At 47.1% G+C, this 26,483-nt stretch overlaps 1 protein-coding gene across 3 annotated transcripts in view; it reads left to right on the top strand.

The window, feature by feature from the left end:
- Positions 1–26,483, top strand: part of pdlim1 (PDZ and LIM domain 1 (elfin)) — a 106,864-nt gene that overhangs the window by 55,589 nt on the left and 24,792 nt on the right. For all 3 annotated transcript variants that reach the window (XM_085970217.1, XM_085970218.1, XM_085970219.1), the window contains exon 3: positions 14,787–14,871. In XM_085970217.1, coding sequence (XP_085826343.1) covers positions 14,787–14,871 — 85 coding nt within the window. The remainder of the gene's footprint in view (positions 1–14,786; positions 14,872–26,483) is intronic.

Consider the following 26,483-nt stretch of genomic DNA (forward strand, 5'->3'; position numbering starts at 1 on the left):
GGTTGCAAGCATCGCTACCAAGGCCAGCATTTATTGCCCATCCCTCGTCACCCTAAGAAGGTGATGGTGGGCCGCTTTGAACCACCGCCGTCCATGTGGTAAAGGTGCTCCCACAACGCTAAAGCGATTTAAGAACATAAGGAGTGGGAGTAGGCCATACGGCCCCTCGAGCCTGCTGCGCCTTTTAAAGAGGTCACGGCTGTTCTTCGACCTCAACTCCACTTGCCCGCCCTATCCCAATATAGGCAGTGTCCTAGCCCCAACCATCTTCAGCTGCTTCATTAATGACCTTCCCTCCAACATAAGGTCAGAAATGTGGATGTTCGCTGATGACTGCACAGTGTTCAGCGCCATTCACAACTCCTCAGATAATCAAGCAGTCCATGCCCGCATGCAACAAGACCTGGACGACGTTCAGGCTTGGGCTGATAAGTGGCAGGTAACATTCTCGCCACAGAAGTGCCAGGCAATGACTATCTCCAACAAGCGAGAGTCTAACCACCTCCCCATGACATTCAATGGCATTACCATCGCCGAATCGCCCACCATCAACATCCTGGGGGTCACCATTAACCAGAAACTTAACTGGACCAGCCACATAAATACTGTGGCAACAAGAGCAGGTCAGAGGCTATGTATTCTGCAGCGAGCGTCTCACCACCTGACTCCCCAAAGTCTTTCCACCATCTACAAGGCACAAGTAAGGAGTGCGATGGAATACTCTCCACTTGCCTAGATGAGTGCAGCTGCAACAACACTCAAGAAGCTCGACACCATCCTACAAGATGCACTGCAGCAACTCGCCAAGGCTTCTTCGGCAGCACCTCTCAAACCCGCGACCTCTTCCACATAGAAGGACAAGGGCAGCAGGCGCATGGGAACACCACCACCTCCAAGTTCCCCTCCAAGCCACACACCATCCTGACTTAGAAGTATATCGCCGATCCTTCATTGTTGCTGGGTCAAAATCCTGGAACTCCCTACCTAACATGGACTGCAGCGGTTCAAGAAGGCAGCTCACCACCACCTTCTCAAGGGCAACTAGGGATGGGCAATAAATGCTGGCCTTGCCAGCGATGCCCTGATCCCATAAACGAATAAAAATTTAAAAAATCCCTTGATTCACTTGAGCCTGAGATACACTGAGCATCCACAGATTCACAACCCTCTGAGTGAAGAAATTTCTCCTCGTCTCAGTCCTAAATGGCCGACCCCTTATCCTGAGACTATGACCCCAAGCTCTAGGCTCTCCAGCTGGGGGGGAAACAGCCTCTCAGCATCTATTAGTACAACTGGGTTGCATCATAGGCCATTTCAGGGGGCAGTTAAGAGTTAAACCACACTTGGGGGGAGACTGGAGTCACATAGGCCCAGACCGGGTAAGAATGGCAGGTTTCCTTCCTTAAAGGACCTTGATGAGACCGTTGGGTTTTTATGACAATCTGACAGCTTCATGGTCACCATTACTGATGCCAGCATTTTAGTTCCAGAATTTTAAAACTGAGTTTAAATTCTCAAACTGCCGTGGTGGGATTTGAACTTGCATTCTCCAGATTATTAGTCCAGTAACATAACCACGACACATCACTCTGCTAAAGGTGGTACCAGAGGGAGCAGGGCTGGAGAGTACGTGCCGTGTTAAATATCTCGCTGTGGACACAGCCGAAAGAAGTCTGGAAATATTGTGCCAAAAATTGCTGGGAAAATGATTGCGCTCGCCATTATTAGTTTGTAAAATACCCAGCAATTTGTGGTGAGGAAGAGAGACACCATGAGTTGAAACTTATAAAATTCTAACAGGACTAGACAGACTAGATGCAGGAAGGATGCTCCCGATGGCGGGGGAGTCCAGAACCAGGGGTCACAGTCTAAGGATAAGGGGTAAGCCATTTAGGACAGAGATGAGGAGGAATTTCTTCACCCAGAGAGTGGTGAACCTGTGGAATTCTCTACCACACAAGGCAGTGGAGGCCAATTCATTAAATATATTCAAAAAGGAGTTAGATATATTTCTTAAGGCTAAAGGGATCAAGGGATATGGGGAGAAAGCAGGGACAGGGTACTGAATTTGGATGATCAGCCATGATCTCATTAAATGGCGGAGCAGGCTCGAGGGGCCGAATGGCCCACTCCTGCTCCTATCGTCTATGTTTCTATGAGTTCTGATTCTCCACAAAATCCTTTGCAATTCTCACTGTTCCACTGTTCATCCAGCAAAAACAAAAATAATTGCAACCTTGCTGTGAGCCCCTCCACTGAAGTTAATTGTGAGTCAGGAAATTTCTGGCATTACACCATAAATGCAAAGTGACTTCCCCATTGCTATTTCGGGCTTTTAATTCAGGTGGTAAGGACCCCGTTAATGGCGTGATTCAGGGTCCTGAAATGACATTCAACCTTCGAGACCCAGAACGGGATCAATGAAGCTGTGGAGTCTCACTGCAGCAGGTAGTGAATTGTTCAGAGAGAGTTTTTTAAACGTTCTCTCTGTCTTGGCTGTATTTATGTGGCAGTTTTGCCATCCCCACTCCGGTTAGTGTCGGAAGAGCATAATTTGCAGGTTGCACAGCTGTTTCGACATTCGAAAATGCTAATTAGTTAGATTTGTTTCAGAAAATAATTTTGGGATGGTGTATATGAGTTATTTGAGTGTAGCGCGCTTGGGAGGAACAGGTGACTGTGGACCTCTGGCCCCCGAAGCTCTCCACATCTGGGGGTTTCCTCGCCTCGTGTCTGGGTCTGTTGTAGACTCATTGATAGAGATTGATCGCTGTGATCAGTCAACAGCTCCATTAGTGTTGTATCATGGGATTACCGGGATGGTAGAAGGCGAACTAGATGGACCAGGGTCTTTTTGTGGCCTAGCAATTCCTACGCTCCTATGAAAGTAGAGCAATGACGTACCCACTGGGTGTTTCGCTGTTCCTGATGGACGGGGCTGCTGGTTCGATACTTCATGGGTCAAGAATGCTTTTACATATCGCACACCGACCCTGCCACACACTCATGAACTTCTCAAGGGCCAATACAGCGATCCCCAAACACAACTGGATCACAATATCCTCTTCTTCGGCTTGTTCTTTTTAATATTTTTTTCTTTTTCCTTTCTTTCTCTCTCTCTTAATCCACTCTCCTCCATTTCTTTCTGTTTTTAATTTGACTCTGATTCACCCTATTTCCTTCTCCGTCGTCCGCTCTGTTTCTTCCTCTGTCCTTTTCTTCCATTGGTTAAGGAGGAAGGCCATTGGCCCCGATGTTCATGAGGCCCCAGATGCGATGTTGACATTGTTGCGCCGTGATCAATTCCAGTCGCATTTCCAGCAATATATTGCGATCTGGAGGGTGAGGTCAAAAGTCCAAGTCACGCCACTCACGGCGAGACGCGCCGGTCCAGCGATCTCTGGCCTGTTGTGACTGTAATGCTGTTTTGCGGAGTTATAAATACAGCTAGTCAACCGGCTGTTCTCAACCCCAGTTAATCTGTTTTGATTCATAAAGGGCTTGCATTTATTCAGCAGCTTATCCCATCCTCCCTCACCCAATAAAAGCAGAACGTTTCCCCACTCCAAGCCACCTTGTGCTCAGCTTGTTTCTGCCACAGGGGAGGGGGCGTCTGTTGCACTTTAATGTGCGTCTGTAATCCAAATGGCATGCAAAGAATCCCATGCCAAATAATGCCCAGGTCTGTCGGAAGGTATTATGGTCTGCCTCCTATTGTTAGTGACCATTCTGGGGAATACAGTGTTGTGAGCAAATTGCCGTTGTACTCCTGGAGGAGGCTAACAATAAAGCAGACCCTTTCTGTGCCCATATACAGACATGCGATCCGTGTGCCCTCAGGCTGTCTTATTGATCCTTTTTTCCCGGCTCGTTCCCATTTAAGGGATTTTTTTCTTCCCGTTCGTCAGCGTGTGGGTGCGATGAGTTGATCTGCACTAGTAGAGTTCAGCTCTCACTAATTTTTATTTAAAAGCCTTGGGCCTATGTTGGCTTTGGTGTAACTGCTATTTTGCCAGCGCAGCATAGTTTTAAATGGGATTGGGCTGAGTTGCTGTTTCTGGCTGTTAAAGTGAACTATCCCTTGTACTGAAGAGAAACGAAACCCTCCCATCAGGCCGGGATGTTGCTCTTTACGGATCTAAAGCTTTATCTCCGCTAGGTTTACGGATAAGATGCGTTGAAGAGCAGAGTTTGTAACTGGCTGGTCTAGAAGAGCTTGCACGCTGACCTACGTTGTCTCCCGACCCGGCAACTCCTTGATTTTAATATTCTCATTTTTGTCTTCAAATCCCTCCATGGCTGTCCAACCATTCAAGCTCCACCAGCGGCCATGCCAAAGCCACTTCTGCTTGTTGGCCGGTTTGTTTGGTAGAGCAACTGCCTGGTGTGTTACAGACCGGATAAGTCCCAGGTTCAATACCCACCCTGTGCAGTAGGGCTGATGTTACACTTGGCTGCAGGATTCCTGGGCATCTGAACTGGGGCTGGGATGGGAAGAGCGGAAGGAAAATCAGCCACGATTCCTGGTTCTGGTCTGTCTGTCTTTCGTGTCTTCACATACTGTTCCCTTTTTGGGGAACTGTATGAAGTGGTGGAAGGATTTCTGGCCACGTTTAACGCTCCTTCCGTGACCGTAACCATCTTCATACCAGCCATTAGGGTGGTTAGTCCTATGGCGGGAGGGTTTTACGGGCTCCCACAACCCATACGAGGGGGGGGGGGGCACCCACACCCACACCCACGGACGCAAGTATCCCGCTGGATGTCACCCCAGAATTTAGAGCTGGAGCTCTGACTCCACTTGCCGGGACTGTCTGGAGCGGGGTTCGAAACCCTACACCTTCTGGCCCAGCGGCGGGGATGCTACCGCTATGCCAAAGGCCCACTCCAGCTGGTTCTGGTTAAATCCTGCTGAAGGACACGTTGGGGTGAGAACAGGATCACGCTGTGCTTGAAGAATGGCCACTTGGATGAGGTACTGTACCCTAGCAGGAGCTGCTACCTTCAGGAGAGGAGGGGACAAAGAACATAGGAAATAGGAGCAGGAGTAGGCCAATCGGCCCCTCGAGCCTGCTCCGCCATTCAATAAGATCATGGCTGATCTGATCCTAACCGCCAATCTACTATCACAGATAAGAACATAAGAAATAGAAGCAAAGAAAAGCCTCTGTCAGCTGTGGCTCAGTCGGTAGCACCCTCGCCTTTGAGTCAGAGGGTCGTGGGTTCCAGACCCACTCCAGAGACTTGAGCACATTAAAGCTAGGCTGACACTCCAGTGCAGTGCTGAGGAGGTGCTTTAATGTTGGAGGTGCCGTCTTCTGGATGAGATGTTAAACCGACACCCTGTCTGCCCTCTCAGGTGGACGTAAAAGATCCCGTGACACTATTTTGAAGAAGAGCAAGAGTTATCCCCAGTGTCCAATATTTATCCCTCAACCAACATTACTAAATACAGATTATCTGGTCATTATCACATTGCTGTTTGTGGGAGCTTGCTGTGTGCAAATTGGCTGCTGTGTTTCCTATATGACAACAGTGACTACACTTCAAAAGTACTTTAGCAAAATACTGCAGATGCTGGAAAAGTACTTCAAAAGTACTTCATTGGCTGGAAAGTGTTTTGGGATGTCCTGAGGTTGTGAAAGATGCGATAGAAATGTCAGTCTTTCTTTCTTATTTCCTTTTCTGAAGTCACATCAGCAAGTACAAGGTGCAGAAGGTCCTGGCAATATTTATTCCTCAACCAGCACTGTAGTGTATGTGCTTTAAGTCAGAACTACTTTTTACAGCTCCTGTATACTGTAGTACCGGCAGTAACCACACTGGTATATAAGCTGTGCGCATGCCTCTGTACTCCAGTCTAGAGATGACCCTCCTCCAGTAAAGACCTGTTGTTTGTTATATACAGCATCCGTGTAATTCTTTATCCACTGAATCACGGATCTAACAAGCACCACCTAAACCTACTGGCTATTCATCTCATTGGCTGACGTTTTTGTCTGCAAAATAGTGACTACATAATTCATTGGTTGTGGAGCGTTTTGGAATATCTTGAAAGTATGGAAGGGTGCTGTATAAATGTAAGATCGTTAGTTCCCAAGTACTTAAATTAGGCAGTCTGGGAATGGGTTGACAGAGATCAAATTTGTTTCATTTAAGACTCTTCCAGAACTCGTATAGAGGAAAATTTAAACTTTAAACCAATCTGGATGGATGGATTGGGACTTGTGACCAAGAGGGGAAAGAGCTAAGGTTACCAGGAATTAAATATATCTGCTGAGAGCAACCAGGAGAAAAATCATTGGGACATTAAATGGAAAAAAAAACACTCAATTTCTTTTATTAGTTATGATATTTTGGAAATGGGGAATGAAGGCTGTTTTGACCGGGCGGGGTGGTTGGAAGTGGGAGGTCATGTGATGAAACCTCCAGAGCTGGCACCCCTGGGACGGGCACCATTGGAATTCACTTTCGCCCAGTTTCCCTCCTCCCAGCCCATTAAGTTGATCACACTTATCGTAACTCGGCCACTAAATTTTCTCCGGTTGACTTGTTTGAGTGAGAAAATGTGAATGTTGGTTTCATTAAAACACTTGTGAACCTGCCTTAAAGGTTACATCACCGGGACCAAGACTTTTTTTGTGACTAATTTAATTTGTAGAGTCAAGCCAACAAAATACTGACCAGAACTCATCAACTTAGAGAAGTTGAGCAGTGGGGGAATCTCCGCAGGCATCGGTCCTGTCTTTGGAGGGTTTTGACCCTTAGTCTGCATTGAAATCCCCTCACTTTGCGCGTGGCCGTCACATTTGTACAGTGAATAAATTCCTTACTCTTGAGAGTGAGTGTTTCTCTATTTTTAGGATTCCAAGAAGTTCAGAAGGGCAAACTTCAGTTCTGACTTGCGTTTTTACAAAATTGCTGATTTTCTGCCAACTCTTGGCTTCAGAATCTGTCAGCCACAGGATGGGCTTCATCGCGACTTGTAATAACTTTGTTTCCCACGGAGCGAGTCTTGATTGTGACTCTGGCAGAATTTGTACAATCAGCGTCCAAAAATATAGAGACTCTAGTTGCTTGAAGAGTTTTTCCCTTTGTGGCCAAGCCTGAGGAATATGACTGGCCCTTCCCTCTTCTCTTGGCCACTTCTGACGGGGGAAAATTGGATAAGAAGCTTTTGGAACTAGGTTCCTGTATACTTGCCATTGGGTCAGCAGGCCAGATCACTGAAGTTGAAAGAGTTGCATATGGTTCCTTGATTTATCACAGGCACCAAAGGGGAATCTGCTATGTTATTTAAAAAAAAGACTTGCATTTCTGTAGCACCTTTCACGTCCTCAGGATGTCCAAATGTACTTTCCAGCCAATGAAGTACAGTCACTGTTGTAATGTAGGAAATGCGGCAGATAATTTGCGCACAACAAGCTCCCACAAACAGCAATGAGATGCATGACCAGATAATAGAAACATAGAAGATAGGAGCAGGAGTAGGCCATTCAGCCCTTCGAGCCTGCTCCGCCATTCAACGAGATCATGGCTGATCATCCAAATCCTAGCACCCGGTCCCTACACTGACAGCCATCCCACCCAAGCCCTATCCCCGTAACCCTGTAACCAATCCCCCCTAACACTAAGGGTCAATTTTTTTTTTTTTTTTTTTTAATCATGGCCAATCAACCTAACCCGCACATCTTTGGACTGTGGGAGGAAACCGGAGCACCCGGAGGAAACCCACGCAAACACGGGGAGAATGTGCAAACTCCACACAGACATTCACCCAAGGCCGGATTTGAACCTGGGTCCCTGGTGCTGTGAGACAACAGTGCTAACCACTATGCCACCGTGCTCCCCAATCTGTTTGTGATGTTGGTTGAGGGCTAGATATTGGCTAAATACTCCCCTGCTCCTCTTCGAATAGTACCTAGGGATGTTTTACATCCACCTGAGAGCGCCTCAGTTTAACGTCTCATCCGAAAGATGGCACCTTCGACAGTGCAGCAGTCCCTCAGTACATTGGAGTGCCAGCCTGGATTTTGTACTCATGTCTCTTAACCATTTTAACATTCATATTTTCACTTTCACATTCACAACTGCTCAGATAATGAAGCAGTCCATGCCCGCATGCAACAAGATCTGGATGACGTTCAGGCTTGGGCTGATAAAGTGGCAGGTAACATTCACGCCACAGAAGTGCCAGGCAATGATGATCTCCAATAAGCGAGAGTCTGACCACCGCCCCTTGACATTCAACGGCATTACCATTGCCGAATCCCCCACCATCAACATCCTGGGGGGTCACCATTGACCAAAAACTTAACTGGACCAGCCACACAAATACTGTGGCAACAAGAGCAGGTCAGAGGCTAGGTATTCTGTGGCGAGTGTTTCACCTCCTGACTCCCCAAAGCCTTTCCAACATCTACAAGGCACAAGTAAGGAGTGTGATGGAATACTCTCCACTTGCCTGGATGAGTGCAGCTCCAACAACACTCAAGAAGCTCGACACCATCCAGGACAAAGTAGCCCGTTTGACTTGCACCCCATCCACCACCTTAAACATTCACTCCCTCCACCACCACCATCTACAAGATGCACTGCAGCAACTCACCAAGGCTTCTTCGGAAGCACCTCCCAAACCCGCGACCTCTTCCACCTAGAAGGGCAAGGGCAGCAGACGCATGGGAACACCACCACCTCCAAGATCCCCTCCAAGTCACACACCAGCCTGACTTGGAAGTATATCACCGATCCTTCAGCGTCACTGGGTCAAAATCCTGGAACTCCCTCCCTCACAGCACTGTGGGAGTACCTTCACCACACGGACTGCAGCGGTTCAAGAAGGCGGCTCACCACCACATTCTCGAGCAATTAGGGATGGGCAATAAATACTGGCCTTGCCAGTGACGCCCACATCCCATAGACAAATTTTAAAAAATGTTATGCATTTATGTAAATCATGAACTGCAGGGCAGCTTCCTCAAGTCATTCCCAAAAGTTACGACTACAAGTTAAGTCTTGCTGTTAAAGATGGTGGAACTTGTCCAGATCTATTGGCCCTGACCTAGATCTAGGACTTTGAGTGAGTGCTTTGAGAGGGTTCGTGAATGGAAAATCATGACCTGCATGCATACAAATTCTTGATTTGTGCTCCCGATGGGCAAGACCCTGTGTTGGGAGAATACAATTGAAAATTTACTCTCTATGTTCATTCTCGTATTCTATAAATGAATATAGCACACCTTCGAAACATTTCAGCTGGACAACCTGTGGTTTATACAGTGGAGGTGCTGTCTGTTGATGCTGTTAGTGGGACCGCGCTGCAAATTCTTTCCTTGCACCTCCTTGGTGTACATGAGGGTTCACGGGTAGATAATTTCAGGCATCCAGTGACTCCACCCATGATTGGTTCAGTTTAGAATAAATACAGAACAGCACATTTAGTGTGTCGTCTGTACAATCAGATTTCTGAGATTATGGGAATTTTAACCCCAAAAAATGAGTGGGTCGCGTGGAAAGTTACAGAGGAAAGAAACCTGAATCTCAACCCCAACCCACCCACTTCTGGTTTTAACAAAGATGGAGCGGGGGGTGGGTGGGCAGGCAGCCAATCCGCTCCCAGGAGGCGGGTTGCTAATTTAAATATTATAATGAGGCTGGCATGCTTCCTGGTGATCCACCATTACAAATTTAACTCTGGCTGGTCGGGTTTCCTGGGCCTCGGGGAACCCGCCAGCTAAAGGGAGGTGAGGACTGCTGGATCCAGGAGGTAAGTGCCTTTTACACTCACCTACTGGATCCAGTGTCACTGCCTCACCCGCCCCCCGTGACCAGACACCCCCCCGACCATCGCGCCTCCCGATGCTCCTCCGGCCCTGATCCCTCCCTCCTCTCTGCGGCCTAGTGCCGCAAGCCAGCCAGCCTCTCCATCTGGGAAACCGAGCTTTCAATTGTTAATCAAGCCCTGCCACTAAATTCGGCAGGGTCTTTGGGAAACCCGTTCTCCTGGGTTTCCCAACCTCTTTCTGATTTACACAGGGAGGGTCTGGAACCGACACTCCAGAGAGGCAGATAGAGTGGGGAAAATCTAAGGGAGAATTGCATAGATATTTGAGGGAGTGGGCGACTGAGGGGGTTTGTTTTTGGGAGCCGGCCAGATGGGTTTATAAGGTTCTTTGAATTGACACCAACTTGGTTGCAAATAATCTTTATTGAGTTCAACCAATTCTTGACACACTCAATGCCTTAAGCAATAGTCATACAGAGAAACAAATGACATTACCCGCTTTCGCTCTGGATAGAGAACGGAACCTTAGTCCACTCCTTTGTTCTTGTCTCTATCTCCACGAATTGTGAAGGAAAGCTTGAGCTCTTTATAGGGCTCTAGTTACGCGTAGCCATCCCTTAACAGGAGTTGTTTTTCAGTTTCCTGAATGACCTGTCGATCATTGTCTTTTTTTGTTTGTGACATAGACTACCCTCTTCCCTGGGAGACTACTAACCCCGTATCCATCATTGCTTGCTAACAAAAGACCACTCCTTGCTGACTAAGCTTTTTCTTGCTAGATGTCCTCTATACCCTGAAGAATTCTGGGAATGAGCAACTTCACCATTTTATTATTTCCAGTACTGTACAAATCTACAAGTCATTTATAAGTGAAAAGAAAGCAAAACCCTTTAATAATATGAGATCAAACCAAATCCTAATCCTATGTATATAAGAATAGGGTCTCTTACAGGTTGCAGTCTCCTTTCTGCTCCATGTTCCTCTGTGGCCACTTTATGTTCCATGTGTCATGGACTAGAATAACATTCCCCTGTGATATAGAGGAGAATTATATTCCCCTGTATTAAATTTGAAAGTGATATATTTGCCTGCAATTTATGTTTATCATGTGATTGAATCATGGGAGCCATCCATAGCTGTTACCATGGTACGCTGTTGGCATGAAAACAAATGCTAATATTGTAAAGATTGGTGCATGATATTGGTTCTCTCTGTTCTAACGCAGTCACGGGTCAGTGGGTTCAGCTGGTGTTGGTGCTGAGAGACTGTTGGAGATTGCTGTTTACAATGTCCTCTCAACCTCTCGGTGTTGCTGGATTATGAAAGGGGGGAACTTTCTCTGATTTCAATATCCTGACACATGCAGTACTTGCAGGGAGCACACATATTGGGCGTGTAGCATCGTGTAGCCTGTTGTACAGCCCACTCAGTCTGTCCATGTTGGGAACTCAAAGTAGAAACATGACTCCCATAACGTGCACCTGACCCACACCTCGCAAACAGCGTCTGCTTCATGATCTTTATGGACCTTCATGGAACGCCTCTGAATACCTTAAGGTCGAGACTTTCCCCCACCCCACCACCCCCCCCCACCTTTTTCTTTAACCCCCCAAATTCCATGTTACCATTTCCGATAGTCTACAAGTTGCTAAAATGAAGTTGTTTTTCTTAATGACAATATATTTGAGTGTATTTTTTTAAATTCATTCCTGGGATGTGGACGTCACTGGCAAGGCCAGCATTTATTGCCCATCTCGAACTGCCTTCGAGAAGGTGGTGGTGAACCTTGATACAACTGAGTGGCTCGCTCAGCCTCCTCTGAGGGCAGTTAAGAGTCAACTCCAGCATGTGCACGTCCATCATTCAGGTAGAGGACTCCCCAGACTGAGCCCCTGTCTGCAACACATTCTGGGACCCCTGAGAACTGGTCCCAAGGCTCTTCAGCTAAAAGCAGGTGTTTCCTGTCTGTCTGGACCTTCCCCCACCCCAGGCTTCTCCTGGCCGCTCGTGCTCATCACCTGACCTCCCCCTTACAAAGCACACCCAGGTGCGTGTCTGGGCTGGTGCATGGAGGGGGGAGATGTAACGGTGGGATTGGTGAAGAGGGGCTTGGCGGCGCAGAAGCTGCGGAGAACAGCTAGTTACTGCTCCTCTGCTTGTCGGTGTGGTACCTCTTGGACGGCTGAACAAAATGAGCGGTTAGTATGGGTATCAAATCTGTGCAATGGTCACTGCACTTTCAGAACAAGTTCTGCACTGAAGCAGTGGCGACGTATTGCCTTTGGGCAGCAGTGATTGAAGAGACGTGAACTTCCTACCAAACAACACTGCTGGGGAGCACCTTCGCCACATGGACTGCAGCGGTTCAAGAAGAAGACTCACCACCACCTTCTCGAGAGCAACGCGGGATGGGCAATAAATGCCGGCCTTGCCAGCGACAGCCACATCCCGAGAATATAGCAGTTTCCTGACTTGCCTGCAGCTGGCACCTCTCCTCCTACCACTCCCACCTCTCACTGCTTCTCTGACCTGCCTGCCCAACAGTTCTGGGGAGATCTCCTTGTACAGGGCGAGAGGCCAGAGGCTTGGGACTTCACCTCAATAGTAGATTTCTGGTTGAGTGACATCTTTTTGAGAAGAAAGTAGAACGTGTGGCGGCCCCTTTGCCTACCATCATTTGAAATGCAACCCAGGTGTGATGGTCATTCCTTGTCTGGGGTGAGACCAGGTGCAGGTAACAAGTAAATGCAGATGTGCGTCTTTCACTGTTCCCCTATGAGTTGGGCCATGAGTGAAGGAATACTTGCAGGATGAGGAAGGGGTGTGAAGAATCTCATGGTCCCTCATGGACATTTCAGGGAAGTGGTCCATTGTGGGTAGAAATGTGAAGCGTGCTTCTAACATCAAGTCGAATGTAGAGGGGAAGTAGAAATAACCGGTTAGAAAAGCAAAGCGCGAGTGTATGAAAAAAGACCAGCGGAAAAATGGAGATCATTTATAAACAGAAAAATGTAAAAGAAAAGAAAGCAAGACTTATATTTCTCCAGCACCCTTCACGAGCTCCGGATGTCCCAAAGTGCTTTTACAGCTGTTGTAATGTAGAATGGTTGAAGGGCAGGTTCAATTATGGATGAAAAAGGAAATCTTATGGAGGATGAAGGAATGGCAAAGATAAATTTAAGGACTTTATCTTGTTTTCACAGAAGAGTGTGGTATTGGGAGTTAAAGGGTGCAAGAGGAGGAGGTGGAGCAGTTAGAGAAGATAACTATTGATAAGGAAACAGTGCTGAACAAATGAGTATAATCCTAAGTGGAAAAGGCTTTGGCCTCTGACGGCTGCATCTTAGAATGTGGAGGAAAGTAGCTGGTATTCCGGCCAGAACCACTCTCACATTCTGGCGTATGGAAATTGTGCCAGAAGACTGGAGGGTTACTGTTCAAAAATGCAGAAAGAGATAAACTAGGTAACGAGAGAGCAGTTAGCGGGCAAGCTTTGAGTTCAGAATATGGGACAAAATTAATAATTGAGTAGACAGACATGGGTTAATTAAGGACAGCCGACACAGGAATTGTAAATGGCCAGTTGGCCTGACAAATTTTATAAAGTTCTTAGGAGGAGGTGGAAAGGGTTGTCACCGTGTCGGGGTTGCTGGTGGTAGCCCTCACCGTCAAGGCCAGATCCTTGAACTAGCAGGGCTACGGGGAAAGGGCAGAGGAGTGGGACTAGCTGAAGGGCTCTTGCAGAGAGCCGGCACGGGCTCGACGGGCTGAATGGCCTCCTTCTGTGCTGTAACCATTCTGTGATTCTATAGGTCTGAACCATGCCCTTCATGGACCTCTTGGCCTTGGTGCCAATAGCTGGGTCCCTCTTTGCCAGATGTTAGCCAGTAACAATTCAACTAATTTTGTGGCTCAGGCCCTGAGAAAACTGACGCTAAAAATGACTCCCTCGGTCCTTTTCAAGAAGTTCCAGACGACCCTCCCGGCTTCTCTTCTCTTCTCCCGCCCCCGCCCCCCCCCCCCCCCCCAAAGAGAAGAATCCCAATAGAGGCTATAAATCGAGCTAGGAGCCCACCCACATTGTTAAAACAAAGTTAACCGAGGGAAATACTGGCAGTGCCATCTCAATGGGGGAACCTACCATGGAAGAGAATCGAGCTATAAATCTCTCATTCCCTCAAGTGTTATTGCTTTGTAAACCCACCAGTTACTGCATGTCCTGGTAGATGGGCCTCGGTGCCTGTATCTAGGTGTTATACTTGTCAAATGTGCTTCTTTTCGGAGCCAGACCCATGGGATTTGAGTTCCCTGGTTCTCGACAACAACAATTTGTATTTATATGGCATCTTTAACATAGTAAAACCACCCAAGGTGCTTCACGGTAGCGTTATCAAACAAAATTTTGACACCGAGTCACGTAAAGAGATCTCTCTCTTAGGCAGTCCCTCGGAACCGAGGATGACTCGCTTCCACATTAAAAATGAGTTCTCAGGTGACTGATGAGTCCAATGCGGGACCTACAGTCTCTGTCACAGGTGGGGCAGACGGTGGTTGAAGGGGCGGGTGGGTGGGGTGCTTGGGTTGACGTGCGCTCCTTGCGCTGCCTGCGCTTGGCTTCCGCTTGCTCCCGGCGAAGAGTCTCGAGGTGTTCGGCGCCTTCCCGGATGCTTCTCCTCCACTTTGTGCAGTCTTGGGTCAGGGATTCCCAGGTGTCGGTGGGGATGTTACACTTTTTCAAGAAGACTTTGAGGGTGTCCTTGAAGCGTTTCCTCTGCCCACCTGGGGCTCTCTTGCCGTGTCGGAAAGAGATACAGGACAGGTGACCAACAGCTTAGTCAAAGAAGTAGGTGTTACAGAGCTTCTTAATGGAAGAGAGAGCGAGAGAGAGAGATTTAGGGAGGGAATTTCCAGAGCTTAGGGCTATATGAGTTTGATTGCTTTGTAAAACTGAATAATAAATACAAGACTGCTCATATGTCCTTCTTTCCTCTCCTTTCGATAGGTCTGACTCCAAAATTTGGACACCTCTGTCTAACGAGGAAGGAAAGCAACATCCGTATAGGATGAACTTGGCGTCTGATCAACAGGTAAAGGCCGATGATCTCCCGCTGAAACTCCAGCCCCACAATCCCCTATGTGTTGAAGTGACAGCTTTTTAAGTTCAAAGGTCACCTAAACCTTGACGTTTCCTCAAAAAAAATACATAACTTGTGTGAAACAGTCTTCCACCACTTCAAGCCTCGACCGAGCTTTACTTAAAAAAAAAACACACACACCTCGCTTTTTACATAAAGGAAGTTGAAACTTGTATACGTAGGAAGGTGCTTCCTACAAACATTTCAAATAATTTCCAATCGGATTTCTGTAAGGCCGTGTGTGACTGAGATACACGAGAGCAGAAAGTCCCACGTTTGGCCCTCGGTCTGTGCGGAGTGTCACCCCCCGGGCCAAGGGAGGACAAATGTCACCCAGAGCCTCCCGCTCTTGCTTGTTATATAGAGTGACCCCTGCTGGAAAGTGCGTGCGTGTGTGTGTGTGTGCACAACGGTTGAGAACAGGATTGGGGTTGGTTGTGATGCCCCTGGTAGTCGAACAGCCTGCCACCGCCCACTGTCTAGGCTCACACCCGGCACTCGAGGCCTGCTCTGCTCGGCAATGTCCTGTAAATCAGACGGAAGTGAGGGCAGAAGTGAAATCATTCTTAGCAGTGGGATCTTGCTGTGTGCCTGGCTCAGCCATATATACTGGGTATAAAAAAGGGAAATATTCAGACCTGGTCCAAGAAATTATTTCTTAAAGGAAACTAAAGTACTTTTTGTTGCTAGGATTCCAATAGGTATTTCACTCGGTACTCCTCTCTACTTGAGCTGTGTGAGAGTAGGAATGCCAGGGTGCTGTGGTTATCCTCGCCCCCATTACCCACACAGCTTCTATATGTACGCTGATGTCGCCCAGCTCTACCTTTCCAACACCTCTCTTGAACCCACAATCCCTCTGCGCTGTCGGACTGCCTGCCTGACATCAAGTAATGGCGGAATCAGAAGCTCCACCAACTAGAAATCATTGTTTTCACCCACAAACTCCACTCCATCCCACACCCTTGCCACCTGTTCAGTCTGAACCAGATGTTGCAAGACTTTAGCGTCCTGTTCAACCCAGAGTTGAAATTCAAACCCCGCGTTCTGTCTATTATCAACCTCCTCCCCTACCTCAGTCCCTCCATTACTGAAACCCTTGCCCACGCTCTTGTCATCTCTAGGCTCCATTTCTTGAATGCCCTTCTTGCTGACCTCCCATCTCCCACCCTCTAACTGGTGCAAAGCACAATGCACGTCTCCAGTCCCATCCTAAGTTTCCCCCTCCCCATCCTTGCTAGACCTACATTGACTCCCAGGTTTCCCAACTCATCAAAATATTTTGGGATATGTCATTGACTTGTGCCCAAGCTCTTGCTGTGGTGCCACTGATGGCCCTAAATTACTTCATCGAAGTCACCATTCTTCATGCATGAGCTTAGACTGAGTATCAGGAGGCTATTTGATTGTGGGGAGATCACCGTCGAGCCTGGTGGTGTTTTCAGCCCTGCACTTACCATTGGGTCACTGGATAGCGATCAGGAGCAGGGACTTTGGCTGATTTCCTTTTTACCTCCCTGCCCCCTTCATCCCGCTTTGGCCCCACAAACCCGAAGGCACCTATAGCCACCCCCCCGACTGTTGTCTGGGTGTTGTTCCTTCTCAATAGGAATGCACAGTTACCTTCAATAATGTGTTATCACTCATTCGGCTTATGTATCCAAATTATCTTTCAGTGATTTGATCCATGACTAATTTTATTTTGTATCGTCACTTCTAAACCCCTGGAGCCTGGAACTGTCTAGGATGCATCTCAAATAAGCCACTTCTATCATTTTCGATCTTTGTTGGTCCTCCGCCCAAAGACACCGTTCTGTGATTGTTCCACCCAGACATATAGGGCAGGATTTTAGCTTGGAGGCGGGTAGGAAGTGGGTGGGGGGGAATTGTTGGGGAGGGGGCTCTGTTGCGGTTGGGAAACCCGGGAGAACGGGTTCCCCTCAGGCTCTGCCAAATATAATGGCAGGGCCTGATTAACATTTTTTTTCCCTCTGTTTCCCGGCCGCAGCCAGCCAGGTTGAGAGGTTGGCTGTCGGGCGGGTAGGCCTGTGGCAGCAGGCCACAGCTGGGGAGGGATTGGAGGCCAGAGGGGGTGGTAGAGGGGGCCAAGGATCGGAGGCTGGGGGGTGGGAGGAGGGGGAGTCGGAAGGCCGGAGATCGGGGGGGGGGAATTGGAAATCGCAAGGCCGGGATTGGAGACTGGCGGCCTCTTGGGGGGGGGGCGGGGGTGGGGGGAGGTTGGAGGCCTTGTGGAGGAGGGGTCAGTGGGAGTCCAATTGCGAGGGTGGGCGAGGCAGGTGCGCTGGATCCGGCAGGCAAGTGGAAAGGCACTTACCTCCTGGATCCAGCAGTCCTCGTCTTCCTTTTAGCTGCCAGTTTCCCCAAGGCCTGGGAAACCCGGCTGCCCAGAATTAAATTTAAAATGGTGCTCCCAAATGAGGCAAGCAGCCTTATTATAATATTTAAAGTGCCAACCCACCTCCTGCGAGCGGGTTGGCTGCCCGTTTCCCGTATTGCCTCCGTTAAAACCGAAAGTGGGCGGGTTGGGGCTGGGATTCAGATTTTTAACACTTTAACCTCATACTCGACCCAAACCCGCCTGTTTTTTGTGATTAAAATTCCCCCCGCAGTCTGAGACATACACTTGTCCAATTTTTTGACCCTGATAACAGTCTTGGAGCTTTCCAATATTCTGGCCATATTAAAACTGGTCCTGTCTGTGTTTATGCTTTAACCCAAACCAACCACTTACTTCATCAATTCTGTCAGTTAGCTCGTGGAAATCATTCAAATTATCAGCACTAACATTGGTGAATCTCGGGTTGTGTACAGAACAGCCTCTTAGTTTGACATCTATGCTCATGTAATCTAGTTAGATATTTATAATTACATCCAATGTCGCATTAAAGGGTATTGGAGGATGACTGCTGCCTTGTTTTACTCCTGTTGTATATCAGTTGGATAAATTGCCATTTACATGGACATATTCTTGGAAAGATTGTCCCCGCTCCTTTGTGAGTTTATTTTAGATCACCAAACGAGAGCAAAATGCAAAAGTGACAATGGGTGACTTAAATTTTCTCAGGATAAACAGGGGCAAAAGTAATGTAGATGGCAAAGGGGATTCTACAATGTGTCCAGGTCGACTTTACACGTCAGTCATTTTTAGTCCAAGGGAGGTGGTGGTGTTGGGTTTAGTTCCAGGAAATGATGTTGGCAATGGAATGGTTGGGGAACAGCTAGAAAATGAGTCACTGTAACATCATTAGGTTTGCTTTGCGAATTGAGGAGAGGGAGCAGTCCAAAAATAAAGCAAATGTCAGCAAGATAAGGGAACTAATCTACGTAAATTGGAAAGAAAATTTGGCAAATATGACAGAGTACAGACAATGGGAAACTTTCAAAGCGGAGATGATTAGAGTACAGACTCAACGTATTTTTACAAGAGGTAAAGGGCAGGCAGCAAAAGCTGGAGTTCGTTGGTTGAGTACAGAATTTAAAATGAGACAAGAACAAGCACATCATAAATCTAGGGTAAATAATACACAAGGAAATCCAACTGAATAGAGAAAATAAAGAGTGGCGTCAAAAAAGAGATGGGAAAGGCTCGGGGGTGTATGACTGGGAGAGAACGTAATGGGCAATTTTTAAAGACGTAAAATAAGAATTGTTAAAGGAGCTGTAGGGCTGATTAAAGAGGACAAAGGAAGTCTTTGCATGGTCGCTGAAGGAATGGCAGAGATACTAAATAAATACTTTGTCTCAGTTTTCACAGAAGAGTGTGGCAGTGGGAATGAAAAGGTACAAGAGGGGAAGGTGGAGCGGGTAGATAGGATAACTGTGGAGAAGGAAGTAAAAGTAATTGGTGGAACTCCAATTGGAAAAGGCATGGGGCTCTGCTGATGTGTATCTCGGAATACTGAGGGAAGTCAAAGAATCCACGGCATAGGCCTGACCACAATCTTTCAAACAGCCTTTGATATGGACATTGTGCCAGGGCTGGCGAGTTGATGGTGCAACACCTCTGCTTAAGAAGAAAGGGATAAACCAGTTGATTACAGACCAGTCAACCTGATATCGGTATCGGGTGAGCTTCTAGAGGCCATAATCGTAGATAATAATATTCAGCTAGAAAAACGTTGGTTCATCCCGGCCTGCCAGCTTAGATTTATTAAAGACAAGTCATGCCTGATGAATTTTAATAGGCTTCTTTGAGAAGATAATGGAGTGTACTGATGATAAAGGAAATGCAGTGGATGCTGTGTATATGGATTTTCGAATGGTGCTTCAGTAGGTGGTCTGTAGGAGGCTTGTTAAAGCAATGAAAGCGGTGATACAGGAAGTGCCAGAGGAGCGTAGTGGCCAGTGGGTGTTTTTCGGACTGAAGTGATGTAAATAGCAGATTCCAATTCTTATATTTAGGGAGCACAATATCAAAAGTTTGAGAAGATTCAAAAATAGGGAGCGTGCGTAGCCGTGAAGAGCATCATCAGCAACTTCAGGAGGACATAAACAGGTCGGTAGATTGAGCAGAGGGATGTCGGGTGAAATTTACTGTAGAGAAATCTGAGCTAATTGTTTTCAAGGAAGAATGAGAGGAAATATACACTGACTGGTAAAACTGTTAAAGGAGTAGAGGAGCAGAGCGTCTGAGGGGGTCAGATACACAAATCTTTAATAGTGGGAGGACAAGTTGATCAAGTGGTTTAAAAAAAAATATATAGTGCAGTGGATCCTGGGGTTTATCAGTAGGGGTAAAGAGTTTAAATAGGGGTAAAGAGGTAATGCTGAGCCTATCCGTATCATTGATTAGGCTGCAGTTACTTTAGGAAGGATGTCAAGGCCTCACGAAGGGTACAGAAGGAATGTACTAGGCTGATACCAGAGATAAGGGGCTTTCATTATGAGGGAAGACTAGAGAGGCTGGAGCTCTTTTTACGAGGAGGAGATCTGTTAGATTGGGGTTTGCTTAGCAAATAGGGAAGAACTGCGACTAATGGTAACTAAAAAAAGGCAAAAACTTAAGATCACACAAGAATAAATGGAGAGATAAGGAGAGTTTATTTTATGCGTGGAATGCCCTGCCAAACACTGTGGTGGAAGCAGAGTCACAACAGCTTTTAAAGGGGAATTTGATAAATATCTGAAAAAGAAAATTGGCAAGTGGGCAGGGAAGGGACAGGAGAGTGGGACTAAATAGAAAGTGCTTTCAGAGAGCCAGCACAGGGGTGATGGGATGAATAGCTGCCTTCTGTGCTATAAAAGATTATATCAGACAAGCAATTGGACCACAATGTGGTGGTGGGAGAGGGAGAGCTGGGAGACATTACTCTACGTGTGGAAGCTCGCCTCCTGCTTTATAGGGATTTTTACACAGAATTACATAGAATTCACAGCACAGAGCGAGGCCATTCGGCCCAACTGGTCCGTGCCAGTGTTTATGCTCCACACGAGCCTCCTCCCACCCCACTTCATCTCACCCCATCAACATGTCATTCTATTCCTTTTTCCCTCAAGTGTGATTCAGCATTCCTTTAATTGCATCTATACTATTCGCCTCAAGTACTCCCTGTGGTAGCAAGTTCCACATTCTCTCCACTCTCTGGGTAAAGAAACTTCTCCCGATGTATTGAATAGCTGCTTATCATGGAGAGATTCTTGTAGAAAGTGGTTTGCTCTGTATTGTTTGCTTTAATGGAATCATGGCCAGAATTGGATTGTCTTGAAGGGTCTTGTCTTGGGAACACGATGACTGTGTTACACTGCGGAGAGAGAGCCCTTGGACAAGTATGAACTGATAAGAGAGAGTCAGCATGGATTTGTGAAGGGTAGGTCATATCTGACTAATCTAGTTGAATTTTTTGATCATGAATATGGTGGATAAGGGATTGTCCATGGATGTTATCGATATGGATTTCCAGAAGGCATTTGATAAGGTTCCACACAAGAGCTTATTAGCAAAAATAAAAGCGCACAGAATTGGAGGTACCCCTGCAGTATAGGTTGGAAATTGGTTGCGAGGTAGGGGACAGAGAGTAGGGATAAAGGGAATGCACTCTGATTAACGGGATGACAAGTGATGTTCCCCAAGGATCAGTTTTGAGGCCTCAACTTTTCACCATATTTATTAATGACTTGGATGAAAGAATAGAGCATTGTATATCAAAATGCTTGCAGATGACAGTAATTTAGGAGGCACAGTGAGTTACAGGAAACTCGATTTACCGGCACCTAAATAACCAGAAATCTCGGTTAACCAGCAAAATTCAGGAGTAGGTTCAGGTAAGTTTTACTTCATATTACTTGCCTTCCTCGATCTGTTGCTGTGCAGTATGGTGTGGCTACAGCTGTTGCTGTTGCTAAGCTACAGAGACGCTTGGAACTTGTGGCCATTGTTCTGCACCTGTTGCTAAGCAACAGGGTTTGTTGCTTTATACGGAGCTCTCAGCTCTCCATATCTTTTACTATAGCTTTCGGTTATCCGGAATTTTTGATGAACCGGCACCACGTCGGTCCCGTCGGTGCCGGATAAAAAAGAGTTTCCTGTATGTAGATAGGATTAGGAAGTTACAAAGTGTGATAGACAGACTAAGTGAGTGGGCCAACCTGTGGCAGATGGAGTTCAGTGTGAGGTCATCCATTTATGAACCAAGAAAGACAAATCAGAATATTTTCTTAATAGCGAGAAACTGTGGAGGAGCAAAGAGATTTGGGTGTCTAGGAACACATCACTAAAAGCTAGTGCACAGGCACAAAATAGCAATCAAAAAGGTTAATGGAATGTTGGGTCAAGAGGGCTGGAATGCAGAAGTGAGGAAGTGATGCTTCAGTTGTACAGAGCTCTGGTCAGATCCCATCTGGAGCACCGCGTTCAGTACTGGGCACCGCGCCTCAGGAAGGTTAGATTGGCCTCGGAGGGGGAGCAGCGCAGATTCACTGGCGATTCGATAGGGTAGATACAGAGAAGCTATTTACACTGGTAGGGCAATCCTGAAAAAGGGGGCACAATCTTAAAATTAGAGCTAGGACATTCAGGAGTGAAATCGGAAAGCATGTTTTCACACAAAGGGTAGTGCAAATCTAGAACTGTGGTTGGGTCAATTTTCAAGACTGAGACAGATAGATTTTTGACAGGTAAGGGGATCAAGGGATAGGTGTCAAAGGCGGGTAAATGGAGTGGAGGTACAGATCAGCCATGATCTGATTGAATTGCAAAAACAGGCTTGAGGGGCTGAACGGCCTCCTCCTGTTCCTATGTTCCTCTACTATGTTCAGTGGAGGCCAAGTCCACTGATCATCACCAGATTTTGGAGTGGGGGTGACTCACACCAGATTTTTCCATGATTCATCCAAGTCTGGCCATTCACTGGTCTGCGCCGTGACTTGCTGTTGATAAGATGTTGCTACCCCCTGCCGCTGTTAGATAATGGAAAGTCATTATTAGACTCCGTGACTGCGCTTTGAAGGTAGCAGTGATTTTTTTTTTTTAAGAAAAGCAATAACTTTTGAACTCTGAGATGACAGGAAAGATGATCTAATGATAAGCAAGGGCTTGTAATATATAATAATAGAAGTAAAGAGAAAAGAACTTGCATTTATATAGCGCCTTATCGCATCCTCAGGAAGTCCCAAAGCCCTTTACAACCAGTTGAGCGTCCCTTAGATCAGATACTGTCAAGGAGCAGCCATGCTGTGTATAGCCTCCTTTTATGTGAGATTTGAAGTGTAGTCACTGTTGTAATGTAGGAAATGCAGCAGACCATTTGCACACAGCAAGATCCCACAAACAGCAATGAGATAAATGACCAGATACTCTGTTTTAATGGAGTTGGTTGAGGGATAAATATTGGCCAGAACACCAAAAGATCTTCCCTGCTGTTCTTCGAATAGTGTCATGTGGTCTTGTATGTCCACCTGAACATGTAGACAGGGCCTCTATTTAACACCCCCTCTGTAGGACATCACCTCCGCCAGTGCAGCATTCCCTCGGTATTGCACTGAAGTCTCCACCTGCCTCGGGCCCTGCACTTTGCCACTCCAAATTGCCAGATAATCGGAAACCAACCAGGTGAATCCGTGCTGAGATATTTCTGGCACTGGAGCCAAGAGCAGAGAGATCCTGGGGTTTGAGTTGCTCTTGGAACTAAAGATGGGAGTGGAGGTTGGTAGGGGTGACAGTATAACATGTGGCATGTTTGCACTGTTCCTGTATTTATCGATTGCCAGCCCGTGTGTATAGTTACATCAGCTTCCTGCTTCATCCCTCACTTCACTCAACTGCCCACTACCTGGCCCCACATTGCATTTCCTGTCCCGCTGCTCTGCTCCCCTCTCCCCTCCCCCAGCCGGTGTCCCAGACTGCGGGTGAGAAACACCATGGGCGATCAGCTGGTTGTGTGTGTGTGTGTGTTTGTAAATGTTTAAAATCCTCTTTTATCTGCCAGTGTTTAAGGTTCAGAATCATCTGGAAACATTGCTCAGCTTCATCTCACTGCGGTTGCTTGTTTGGTTGTGTTTGGAAACGTGATAAGATTGTACACGGGTGTGACCGGGGTTCGTCAGTTTAAAGGCACATGAGGCATCAACTCTGAGATTGTCAATTTTTAAGAATTGGGGATGTTCGCTGATGATATTCACAACTCCTCAGATAATGAAGCAGTCCATGCTGGCATGTAACGAGACCTGGACGACATTCAGGCTTGGGCTGATAAGTGGCAGGTAACATTCGTGCCACACAAGTGCCAGGCAATGACCATCTCCAACAAGTGAGAGTCTAACCACCGCCCCTTGACATTCAACAACATTACTAACACCAAATCCCCCACCATCAATACCCTGGGGTCACCATTGACCAGAAACTTAACTGGACCAGTCATATAAATACTGTGGCAACAAGAGCAGGTCAGAGGCTAGGTATTCTGCGGCGAGTGTCTCACCTCCTGACTCCCCAAAGCCTTTCCACCATCTACAAGGCACAAGTTAGGAGTGTGATGGAATACTCTCCACTTGCCTGGATGAGTGCAGCTCCAACAACACTCAAGAAGCTCGACACCATCCAGGACAAAGCAGCCCGTTTGATTGGCACCCCATCCACCACCTTAAACATTCACTCCCTCCACCACCGGCATACCGTGGCTGCAGTGTGTACCATCTACAAGATGCACTGCAGCAACTCGTCAAGGCTTCTTCGGCAGCACCTCCCAAACCTGCGACCTCTACCAGCTAGAAGGACAAGGGTAGCAGGCGCATGGGAACACCACCACCTCCAAGTTCCCCTCCAAGTCACACACCATCTTGACTTGGAAGTATATCGCCGATCCTTCCTCGTCGCTGGGTCAAAATCCTGGAACTCCCTCCCTAACAGCACCGTGGGAGCACCTTCACCACACGGACTGCAGCGGTTCAAGAATATCTTCTCAAGGGCAATTGGGGATGGGCAATAAATGCTGGCCTTGCCAACGATGCCCACATCCCAGGAATGAATAATTTTTTTACAGTTCAGTCCGGGCTTGATAGCCACAGCTGCCCAGCTGCAGCAGGTGACCCACCAGTCCGCGGGCACTTTGCTCCCAGCGCCTTTTGATCTGTTTCCAAGACCCTCCCTGAGTTCCCAGACTTTGTAAAATGACCCTTTCTATTGCGGTGGCAGAGATCTGGGAATCAGTCCTGCCTCCCTCCTCCTTTGAGAATTGCTAGCAGTGCCTTTGCTTCCCGAGAGTGTCGATCGCTCTCCCTGTGGGAACAAAAGAAGGCTGGGGCCCGTGATCCGCTCGCAGTCGACGCGGGGTGGAAAGCAGGAGGGGCGAGGCGCACCTGAGCCCCCAGGTGGTGCTGTAACAGGAGGCTGCTTTTGAACCTGGGCTTGATTAGAACTAGACAGTGCTGCCCTCAATTATCAGACAGAAAACAAAGTCAAAGTTAAGCCTTAGTGGAAAAGAATTTGGAACAACCTTGGCATTCTCTTTGTTCCTCTGCCTGGCTAGTTTTGTTCAAACTTTGAAGGCTAATGGGGGGAAACTGAGTTAAAGGGGTTGCCAGAACCCAACAGTGTGAGGGAAATGAATGACGTGCTGATATCAAATGCACTTCCAAGAGGGTTGCCAACTCTCCAGGATTGCCCTGGAGTCTCCAGGAATTAAAGATTATTCCCCTGGACACTGCTGCGAGCAACCAGGGAGAAAAATCACAGGCATTTAAAAAAAACTTGTTTATTTAGTTATATAAATATTGGAGATGAGGAAAAAGGCTCTTTAACTGGGCGAGGGAGGCGATCATGTGATGGAAACTCCAGGAATACGTCCAGCCAGATTTGGCAACCCGACCCAGCACTGTGCATAAATTCAAATCCCTCGCACCTGATGGGCCAGTAACTAAGGTTACCACTATTTTGCCAAGTCCGATATCTGACAGGGCTGGGCCTGAGGGTGGGATTCATGGCTTGAGTTCTGAGATTTGATCTACTGCTGATAACCCCTTACTAACCTCAATTAAAACAACATCCGCAGCCGTACAGGGAACAAATCGAGGGTTATTTTAAATGCCAGACTTTTGGTGGCTCTGAAATTTCCAGCCAGTCCACTCAAAAAAAAAAAAAACTGGGCTGTCAGATCCAAAACTGACGGGGGCAATCCAATTAGTGACTTTTTCAAACCAGGGCCTCGAGTACACTCTGACCAATCACACACAAAAAATATAGATATCAACACTAATTTTTTTTTTATTCGTTCATGGGATGTGGGCGTCGCTGGCAAGGCCAGCATTTATTGCCCTTAAGAAAGTGGTGGTGAGCCGCCGCCTTAAACCACAGAGGGCAGTTAAGAGTCAACCACTAATTATTAAATTATAATGATTTAAATGAGGTTATAACTATTTGGAAAGATTGAACAGGCTGGGGCTCTTTTCTCTAGAAAAGAGAAGGCTGAGGGGTGACCTGATCGAGGTCTTTAAAATTATGAAATGGTTTGATTGGGTAGAAGTAGAGAAGATGTTTCTACTTGTGGGGGAGACCAGAACTAGGGGCCATAAATATAAGATAATCACTAATAAATCCAATAGGGAATTCAAGAGAAACTTCTTTACTCAAAGTGCGGTTAGAATGTGGAACTCGCTACCACACGGAGTGGTTGAGGCGAATAGCACTGATGCATTTAAGGGGAAGCTAGATAAACACATGAGGGAGAAAGGAATAGCGGGATATGTTGATGGGGTGAGATGAAGAGGGGTGGGAGGAGGCTCGTGTGGAGCAGAAACACCGGCACGGACCAGTTGGGCCGAATGGCCTGTTTCTGTGCTGTACATTCGATGTAAATTGGGTCGATGTTCACCCCTTACTTGCCACAAATGAGAATCGGAAAACTGTGGGCAGCGCCCCTGTGATCTTCAGAAGCCCACTGACTGTGGGACAAGCTACCTCCCCACAAGGTACCCCAATAAGTCGGATTTAATTTTTATTGTGTAGGATCCTCGGGCTTTTACCAATCTTCTGCCCAGTTTTCCTGTGTAAACCGTATATCAGTGTAATTCTATGTCATCAGAATGACCTTGTAAATGGGTTCAGTTCTAAA

The sequence above is a fragment of the Somniosus microcephalus genome, chromosome 29 (assembly GCF_052327205.1).
Source record: "Somniosus microcephalus isolate GS21.2 chromosome 29, FLI_Smic_1.0, whole genome shotgun sequence".
In the NCBI taxonomy this organism is placed as follows: Eukaryota; Metazoa; Chordata; class Chondrichthyes; order Squaliformes; family Somniosidae; genus Somniosus; species Somniosus microcephalus.